The sequence below is a fragment of the Phalaenopsis equestris genome, unplaced genomic scaffold, assembly GCF_001263595.1.
Source record: "Phalaenopsis equestris unplaced genomic scaffold, ASM126359v1 Scaffold000002, whole genome shotgun sequence".
NCBI classification, from domain to species: Eukaryota; Viridiplantae; Streptophyta; class Magnoliopsida; order Asparagales; family Orchidaceae; genus Phalaenopsis; species Phalaenopsis equestris.
In genome coordinates, this window is record NW_018164444.1 from 41,492,794 (window position 1) to 41,503,350 (window position 10,557).

A 10,557-nucleotide genomic window follows, 5' to 3' on the forward strand; every position below is an offset into this window, starting at 1 on the left:
TTGCTAACATCCAAAATTTTCAAATTTTAAGGAGATTTTGAAAAAATCCTTTAGTGAAGAACTCTTACTTAGTGGATTTAAGTTTAGAACGTTCCACATTGTGATTTTCAAAATTTTTGGAATTTATTTGGATTTTATCAATTTTTCTTCTTTCTTCCAAAGATTACAATAGCACCAAAGATGAGCAAAGGAAAGAGGAAATTAGAATTTGATGACCAAAAATTCGCCAACTACAAAGCTAGCATTCATTTCAATAGTCTACTGAATACAAAGAAAATAATTTAGGATCAAGCGTTCAAAATTTCGGGCAGTGAAGTTGAAAGATTGATTGTTGCTCAGCAGTGGGAGAATTTTTGTTACTATACTGTCGAAGTTGTTATTGGTAGAGTCATGAATTTCTATGCCAATTTTAAGGAGACTTTTGATGACCACGTCTATGTTCGTGGTAAAATGGTTGAATTCGCCCCGAGGAGGATTAATGAATTTTATCAGTTGCGAGAAGCATTTCTCTGTAAGTACAACACATTCTCTGCTACAAATGAGGCTTTGGATGAAGTTATTTCATTTCTTAATGATGGAAGAGGAGCTTGGAAAGTGAAGAATAACGTTAAGGTAAACTTCCTTGGTTCTATGTTAAATGTAATATCCAAGGTCTTTCATTACTTTATATCTGCCAGAATGATACCTACAAATCAACATAGTGAAGTTACTAAGGATAGAGATATCCTGAACTTCTGTATCCAACAGATGGGCAGTCTAGATGTTGGATCTATAATCTATAGGAACATTCATTCTATTGCTATGGGTGAGACTACTAGTGGATTAGCACACCCTGCTCTGATTTACACAATATGTGAACAATCAGGAGTTAATTTTAGAATTGATGAGGAAAGGATTGAGCTTATTAAATCTATTGGGCCAACAAATAATAAAACTTATAAATCTCATGTTGGATGGAGAACGGGAAGTAGGAGTAGGGATATTCCTTCTACTTCTAGCACCCCTACTCTCCAGGAACTTATGGAACAGATGATGATCCAACAGGGAGATATCTTAAGGATGGAGAACATGATTGAAAATTTGGAGTCCAGGAATGCACATAATGATAATTTAACAAAGCAAAAGTTTGAATATGATGCTACATATGATGATGCTATGGTGAGATACATGAAGGGTGACCACTCATTACAGTTTCCTAGTCACCCTATCTTTACCCCTTATCAACAGTAAAACTTTGATATAGAAGAAGAAGAAGAAGAAAAAGAGGATGAGTGAAGATGTCTGCTTAGTGATGGATCTCATCTTTTAGTTAGTTTATAGTTTGTTGCATTTTGTTATTGTTTTTATTGTTTAGTTTGTTAAATGTGAAATTTTGATTTGTATCGAATGTTGTGTTGTGAAATATAATTTGTAGAGATTTTGTTGATTTGAACTTCATTTTAGTACTGTTATTTGTTTTTAGTAGTTTGTTGTATTTATTTTTAGTTAACTCTTTCTCAGCAAATATTTTTTTATATATTATGAGATTTTTAATGTTTTAAGTCTTGTAGCTTTTCACATTAGCACTTGCAATATTTCAAAGTTAAGTTTTGAAAACAAAACCTTCAATTGGTAAGTCTTTTCTTTATGTAATAGATGTTTTCTTTCACCCTGTATTTTCAGCCATTCATGCTAAATCTTTTAAAAATTTAAGTTTGGGGGAAGAAAAATTCATTTTTAAAAAGAAAGAAACTTAGTTTTATTTGTCCTCAATGAGCTATAATTTAAAATTTTCAATTTAACATGACCTGTGTTAGAAGAGCCTAACCTTGGATAACTATATTTGTGTTTCTAAATATATAGTAAGCTTAAGTAAAAACTTTCAATAATAAAGATTAATTCTAGAAATTAAGGTATTTGGTATGAGAGAATAAGACTATGTTTTTCTATTTTAAGTAAAGGAATTTGTATTTTTGAAGTATTAAGAATCTTAGAGTTTCATGTAAGAAGAAAAGAATGAAACTTTATGAAAAATCTTCAAAGCTAATATAAATTTATAAAGTGAAGGAATGTGAAAAGTTTTTAACTTTAAGAAGAAGATAGTGAAGTTCAAAATCATTAAAGGCTATCTAGATATAGTAATCCTCACATAAAAAAGAGAGAAATGATTGAAAATGATCCTGAAAGAAAAGAAAAAGAAAAAAAAAGAAGAAAAGAAAAAAATAATATGTGAGGAGAAGCCTAATAAAAAATTGGCTTCACTTGAATCAACTTAAGGAAGAAGGCTTGACTACATTAATTAACTAGAGGGATACATTCCTCTAGGAGACTTTTGACTCCAAATAAAAATATTCTTTTTGGTTCTCTCTTTACATGCATCTTATGTAGATATTCTCTTCGTGGATGTTGTGTTTCAAGGTTTTTCGATCTGATCATGTTCAAACGTGAACTCTCGACCCATCACACGATAATTACCCCATATATAAGCCTTCTGCCATTATTATGTTATTTGTTTGTTTATTTGTTGTCGTATATCCTTTCAATTTGACTCTTCTTCTTTTATAATTATTTATATGATTCGGGAGAGAGATTATTCAAATAAGGGAATCATACGACGATACATAAATAGAAAAGCTTGCAACTTTGATTACTAAAAAGAACTGAGAAAAATATTTAGTAACTTGACAAATTCCGCCCCTTGTGTCGCCACCCTCAACATTACGAACGTTGCATAGTAGCATGCAACGGTGCTATTGTACTTTTATGATTGATTTTCTTGAATTTTTTCTGTTTTAATCATTGTGGCTTTTGCATAGTTGATAAAATGAGCGAGTGAGTTGTCATGATCGCCACTGTCGAGGGGAAATTTTGTTTCTTTTTCCCCAAGTATTTTTTGTGCCCCCGAGCGTGTAATCACCTTCGGTTCCTTCGAACACCCTATCTGGATTACCTTAGATAATCTCACGCCCGCCGAGGCTTCTGCTTTGTGCCCACCCACCTAAAATGGGATTCGTGCACCTGAGGTGGCTCACAACATGCCCACACCGTCCGCGAGAAAGAGGTCAGCGCTTGACAATGAAATGCTAAAACGCTTGTCTATCTTTTTCTGGCTATCAAGTCATCCTTCTGTGCTTCGTGGATCTCCTTGCCTACGGCTGGTGAGCCTTTCGGCAATTCTCAAACTATTTTTTTATTCCTACTTTTCCTGATACCCGTCGCTTCAAATCCCTCTGAGGCTACTCTAGCTCCCAGGTTGGGTAAAAGGGCCCAAAGTACCAAGAGTAGGTAGATCAACAATTGAAAATGTAAGTGTGATTTATTTCATATCATTTGCTTCCAAGAAAATATAAATAAATATATTTGTCGAATATTTTAGATAATTGAAAATTAGGATTTTTTATACTAATTTAACTCAAGAACTCAAATTTTTGACTTCATCTCGAACTAGAGTCAAATGTAATTTTAAGCTGGCTCGATGTAAACAATGTAAAAAGGATATGGCGACAGTTTTTGCTTGTTTTTTTTTTCTTGATTCGAGCAAAAGACCTATCAAATTTTGACAAATTTGTATGGGTCTCTATTTACTCCTCTAAGTTGAATCAAACACATATACATTTCATTCCAATCTTGAACCGACTAGATTTATTTCAAACCGAATTTTGGCCCAAATACTATTTGAATACTTCATTTCGAGTTTAATTTGAGCTAAAATCTTGAATTTTAAGCGTTTTTTTTATCAATATACAAAGTTCTTACTGATTTTCAAGCGTGTGTATATATATATATATATTACATATATACATCCTTGTAACCGGATTAAACAGAGACCCATAAATATCACTAATCAGTCATCAAATGTATTTCATTTTAAACTATTCAATAGCATCTACATCAAACTCACAAATATATCATCAGGTAATCAAATTCATCCATCATGAAAAATTTACAAGCCCGAAATATCTTAAACTTATTTGAAATCATGCATGCCACTATCATAAATGCAATGACAACAAATGATTTTAATCTTCCAAAAGATGATAATGTCATTTTTTAATTAGAAAAAAAAATTGAACCATAATTTTCCTCCCAAGAAAAAGATTAAGCAACAATAAACTAATCATGCCTATTAATTTATTGACCTTGAGAAACTGAAGATAATGCATTGAATCTGACTTGGTAAAAATGTGCGCGCAGCGTCGTCTGTTTGTAGGATGTGCATGAGTGCAAAGAGAGGAAGTGACGTAGGACAATCCATATCTAGAAATATAATAATAATAATAATAAATAAATAAATAAATAAATAAATAAATAAATAGAGAAATGCATAATAATAATAATAATAACAATAATAATAATAATAATAAAATAAATAAATAGAAAAACAATAGAACAAACAGCACATCTCTACCATAAGATAAAGCATGCTGCTAAAATAAAAAATATTTAAGGTTTGAGCAAACTCTAATCAAAATATCTTCACCAAAAATTTTGTTTCCAATGTAAGCACCAAGAATTGCGTTTACTTTACAATAAAATAAATTAAGAAAAAACTACGTTTATCTAGACTAGCTAGCGGGATATAACTGAACCGCACAATTCCAGTAGTATCCTTCATATGTAAAGGAAGCTGCTGTAAGGAAGAGATTAAAAAGCCTATTGGAGGCTTAGATCAACTAACATAGATCATTAAACTTATCCCAAGTAATCAAATTTGAGTTTTTGAATAATTACATTTATTTATATTGAATGTCATGGGATATCTTGAGACAGGTGAAACGGCTACCAGCGCCCTTTGAAAGATTTTCAACTAACATAGAAGCTGTGATGTGGTTGACTACAAAGCTCATTAGTTGGAAACAAAATGAAGAATCCAATATAGAAAATTAGAAAATAAATAAAATAAATAATAATAATAAAAAAGATAAGAAGCTGTGATATTGTATTTGTGTTCAAACAAAATGATGACATTTGATAAGGAAGCTCAATATTTAGTAGTTATGTTGTTGTAATAGCTCGTTTGGATTGTATTGGACTTGAAAGATATCTAGTAAGTCTCTGTAAGTGCTAACTAATCTTTGGAGGTATTATGGCATGAAAAATTGCAAAATAAAATGAACTAATCCCTATTGCTATGAGATTCTCCTCTTTCATTTGTTTAATTTTTTAATTTTTATTTTTAGGCTATAGATGGGGAACTAGGCATTGGCAAGGATCAATGTGAGTACCAATTATAACACAAAGGTTGCACAACCTAGCAAAATAAAGTGGAGAGGAAGAGAGATGACGATTTTAGTTTACCAATAACTCAAAAAAATGCAAGATTGAAAATGTATAAGAAAAGAAAATCAAATCAAGGAGCACTAGTCCATTTATTTTTCATGCTTTTGTACTACAAAGGAGGACTTAAATACTTGCATTAAGTCTAATACAACTAAAACTACTTGTAAAAATTATGTAGCTACTATAACTCACCTAATCTATTATAATTTCCTAAATCATCATATTTAGTAGTTGAAGTTGCAATAGAGGTATCGGTTGCACTCCAAAAGAAAAGTTGAATCGTAGGAATTATAGGTTAATGACACATTATATCCAACGAAATGATAAACTGGACAAACATAATCTTGTTTTAAAAACTTGATCTTAACTTCAAGCAGCCAAATGAGTCATTATGACCAATCACCCGGACGCATGACAAATGAAATTATTTGTAGTTTTGTTTCTCGAGATTTAAGAAAGGGACATTTATATACATAACACACAATGCTTACGCATATGCATATCTAACACATTGTGAAGATTGTAGTTTTGTTTCTCGAGATTTAAGAAAGGGACACAATGCATAGGGTTTTTTAAAAACACACAATGCTTATGCATATGCATATCTAACACATTGTGAAGAAAAACAGTTATATCTTTAATATTACCTAAGAAAACCATTATTACTAACTTTTTAGAATTGAAATATGCATTTTCATGCATAGGGTTATAACACATTAAGTCTTAAAATATCAAACTTTAGGTTTAATATATATAAATACATAGGAATTGTGAGGTACATATGAAAATTTCCCCTAAGAAAAAATCAAATTCAAATAGACATCAATTACTTGACCTTTCAATTTACCTTGAGTTGTTTTTTATAGAAATTTCGTAAGTGGTAGATTTAATACAATTTGTAACCAGGAGCTTTTAATATCATACATGAGCGGAAATTACAGTAATTGAGCCATCAGAATAACAAATCACATTGGATCATATGATAAGAATAATGTGGAACATAAATATTAATGTCCATGCTAACTCTTGCACACCAAAATTTTTTTAATTACCTAATTTGAGTCTCACATCCTAGCTATATCGGTATCCATACCGGTAGGTGTAAACTAATCGGGTCAGTCTGGCTGCTAAGAGTCTTGAAAGTTGTTACTACTGTTTAGGTTCAACTTGTTTACTTTATAATAAATCTCATCCTATGGATTAGAAAAAAAATTCGTTTTCATACAATACCTCTATTAATGTCTTTTTATACAGCAAAATTTACCATTACCGTGTTGAAATGATAAAAAACCGTAACCCACATACCATCCTAAACATAGGGTTGATTCCAGTGGCATTCAAAAAATTTTCTTCGATCACTTCATTAAAATAGAAAAGGGGCATTGGCATACATAGCACACAATTCTTATGTATTTACATATCTGTGACCTAAACTTTCATAATTACACAACTGGCACTCAAAACTTTAATATTACATCAAAAATGGCGCTATTACCACTTTTTAAAAATTAAATACACCTTTTCATTCAATGCAATATGTAAATATGGAAGTTCTTGTGAGAAAAATGTAAATCATAAGAATTATGTGTTACTTATACAAATTTTCCAAATAAAACAAGGCAAGTATTGTTATAAGGTAGCGCGCGCCAACAGTCCATAGTATTTAATATTTGATAGAAAAAACATTATACCAAATAAAATAATGTTTTAAGACTAACAATGTTAGAATGATATATGATAGTAGGAGAAAGAATTTTTTTGAGCATTCAATTGTAAAAACTTTTATGAGTTCTGGATTATTTCAGCTGGGAAGATTTTTATTAAATGTCTATTCAGTTTTAGTAAAATAACTCAATCAGACATTATAAATGCTAGTATTATAGTATTACACACCTTATATAAGATAAAAAAACTCCTGACTACTAGAACCATAAAAGCCAGTTAAATTTCCCATAAGTTAACAAGATAACAATAATAGAGTTTAGCAATAGTCTAACTCTAAAGTTTGTCAGTTATTAAAATTCTTACAAAGTTTTTGGTAGAGGAACAATGAAGTCAAATCTACTCTATAAAGGCACACAACTCTCCGAATATTAAACATAAAATATCAACGAAAATTTAACTCCAAGAGCATAGCTTGTTTTACTAAAATGAAGTTGATGAATGATAGGCAGTTCAAAAAGAGCCATCAGAATATCAATAAGAGCAAAAGTAAAAATATAACATCTGTTGTGTACCAACCATAAAGCAGAGAAAAGATTATAGATGCTTAAGTAGAGACTTAAACAATTGTAAAAAATAGATAGAACAGAAGCAAAACTACAACGAGAAGAGGACATGGAAATTCAATGATAATCATTTATTTACGTTTCAGTTATAATTACAGCTGTATTGTAAAAAAAAATGCCGTCACCAAATGATCATTTTTTACAAAAGAAAATAAGGTCATAAATAGATAGAACAGAAGCAAAACTACAAGGAGATAAAGACATGGATATTCAATGATAATCATTTATTGACATTTCATTTATAATTACAGCAGTGTTGTAAAAGAAATGTTGTGACCAATTGATCATTTTTTTTACAGAGGAAAATATTTTACATATGAAATACTTTCAAATGTATGCATACAAGTTGTCATCCAGTTATATGTAATCTAGAAATCTCAGAAGTCTGATATTCGTAAGCCAAGCCAAAACTAAATTGAGGGAATGGGACAAACATCTGAGATAAAAGGAAAAAGAGAATTGCAAGGTTACCTGCTGGATGGTGAACCACAAAAAGCACTAGCAAGTTGCTAGTCACCAAAAGATCGTAACGATATTTTTGAGTAGCTATAGTGTCAATTTCCCAACCCACTCCTCTACAACCCCATAGTCTATACTCAACTCTCTCAAAGGAGGAATATTTTCCATTGCAAAGATCATAAGATGGGGATATGAGACATTATAATGATCATACAGAACAAACTGCAAAAACACATTTGGGCTACAACTGTGGCTTAAATAACAAGCAATGTTCCTTGCTTTTGAAACATCTATGGAGAAGCTCAAATCAGGCAGATAAGGGTATTTTGGAGGCAAATAATCTGAGAAAACATCAGATATATCTCCCCATTCAGCCCATCTTCCTGGAAATCTATTGGGATACACCAAACTTTCACCAGCTTGAGAAAGCAGTTCTGTTTGCTTCTTTGTTAGCACTATCCCACTGAACTCACAGATGAAGGACCCAGCTCTAATCAAATCCAATGACCGAACACCCCACCCAGTTTCATTGGATCTAAAAACCTCTAACTGGTGCTTAAGCCCCTTCTGACTCACTCGGTTTGGGCAACTCAGGGGACACTGGCATGCTATACCACACTCATAAATCAATGGTTTTCCTCTCAGAAGAACTCCACTTCCTCCATAAGCAAATTCACCCCCGTTCAGAGTAGCACAATAGCAATTATCAGAACAATTTGTTCTGCACTCACACCCACCATTGCCCTCACCATTAAACTTCTCTTGGACATCAGGTGGATAAATTGGTCGAGCTAGGTATTCAAACTGCAAAGGATCCTGATCATCATCTAGGTCATTATACAGTGAAACAGGAACAGTTTCCTTCCCCATGGAGATATCATTACAGAACAAACCATTTTTCCTCACGCTCAAAGGATTAATTTTCAAGCTAAGTGACATTTTAAGAATAGCACTGCCCATCTCTTCTTGTCCCTCAATTCTCAGAAGCTTGTACTTGTATACACCAAATCCAGACTTTCCCGTATCCAGCCAGCAATCAACAACCTTATAAAGCCCATCATAGACATATAATCTCCCCGTTGGGCTCTGATCAAACTTTACTCCTCTAATCACTCGCACCTCAATCCCATACCTCATGCTTCTCTCAAGCCCTAAATTTCCTCCCTCAAGTTTCTGTGCATCACACATCTTATGCAGATTCCGGTCTCTTCCTCCATGACCTGTATATATCAGAACGTCCCCACCATCATCATCATCCTCGTAGCCACCTGAAACAATAATGCTGGTGGCAATAGGCTCTCCATTGCTGCTGCGGCTAGCAGGTACATAATCGATCCCAGCTTGGACCTGACCATGCAAGCCAATCACACAAAGCTCCATTCTAAAAAAGTAGACGTCCCCTACGAAAATCCCAGGTATCGAGCCAATAATCCGCTTATCCCTATTAAGCCATAGTCCGCGATCGGTCATTAACGCTGCGGTTTTAAGATCGGCACGACTTCTCTTTCCAAAAGCCCCCAAACCCTCTCCCTTCGCCTCGTCGCGGATGATCAAAACCCTAAGCGACTCGAAGGTGATCCTAGTGCGACGGACGAGGTCCCTGAAGTAGATCTGGTCCTGTTCGCCGAGGGAGGAGACACGTACCATCTCCGCCGAGCGAGCTTTCCGCTTCTTCGAAATAATTAACGTGGAGGATGGAGAGAGAGAGGGAGAGGAAGAAAGGGAGGACGACGGCGGGGGAGCCGATGCGAGAGGGTTGGGATGGGAGTTTGAAGAGGCGTAGGAGGCCATGAAGAGGTGAGCCAGCCGATAGAACTCCAAAAAAAGAGCTTCTTCGTCTGTGGCCGTCGGAGAGAGATGCAGCAGAGGAGTGTTAGGGTCAGTGAAGCGGACGATGCATAGTGAGTTTAGGTCTGGTGTGGAATTAGGATTCGGGATTTGTGGGATGGGCCCGATGTAAGAGTTGGATTCGCGAGGTTCTGATTTTGGCTCGATTTTGGGAGAGGGAAGTAGGTTGAGATCTAAGGACGAGGTGGGGGAAGCCATGGCGAGCAGAGAGAGAGAGTTCTTCCTGTCACAGGGAGGTGATTCAGAAGGATCTGATCGGAGGTTGATGCAGGAGTGGCACTGACTGATGGCCAACAAGAGGGGGGAGAGAGAGAGAGAGAGAGAGAGAGAGAGAGGTGAATGATGACGGGAGATAATTGTGATATTGTTTTATTTTTTGGGCATAATGATAATTTGAGGGTGGAGCAAACTCGCGAGGCAGTTCTATTGTGATGAGCGTCCGAGGAAAAGGCAGATGATGGAACTGGAAATGACGCTGCAAAGGGCAAGCTGGGAATAAAGAATGAGTACTGAGTACTGGCAGCCGAAAAATGAGCTATTTTCCGGCCGAAATGTGTGAAATGTCTTTTTTGCCATTTATTCCTTCGAAACGATAGGTTTTAGGTTTTGTTTCGATAATTTCATATATCACCGCTTTAAAATGGTCAAAAAATTAAGTGCTTGAAATGATTATTTTGGGTTTTTCGGTAGGGAACACTTTTCC

The 10,557-nt window shown here is 34.2% G+C and overlaps 1 protein-coding gene across 1 annotated transcript; it reads right to left on the minus strand.

The window, feature by feature from the left end:
* Positions 1–4,143: 4,143 nt before the first annotated feature.
* LOC110039425 (histone-lysine N-methyltransferase family member SUVH9-like) lies at positions 4,144–10,288 on the minus strand. Its single transcript, XM_020744480.1, has 2 exons — positions 8,019–10,288; positions 4,144–4,236 (listed from the first exon to the last, which is right to left on the minus strand). The coding sequence occupies exon 1, from the start codon at positions 10,050–10,052 to the stop codon at positions 8,094–8,096; it is 1,959 nt and encodes a 652-aa protein (XP_020600139.1). The 5' UTR covers positions 10,053–10,288; the 3' UTR covers positions 4,144–4,236; positions 8,019–8,093.
* Between the last annotated feature and the right edge of the window lie 269 nt (positions 10,289–10,557).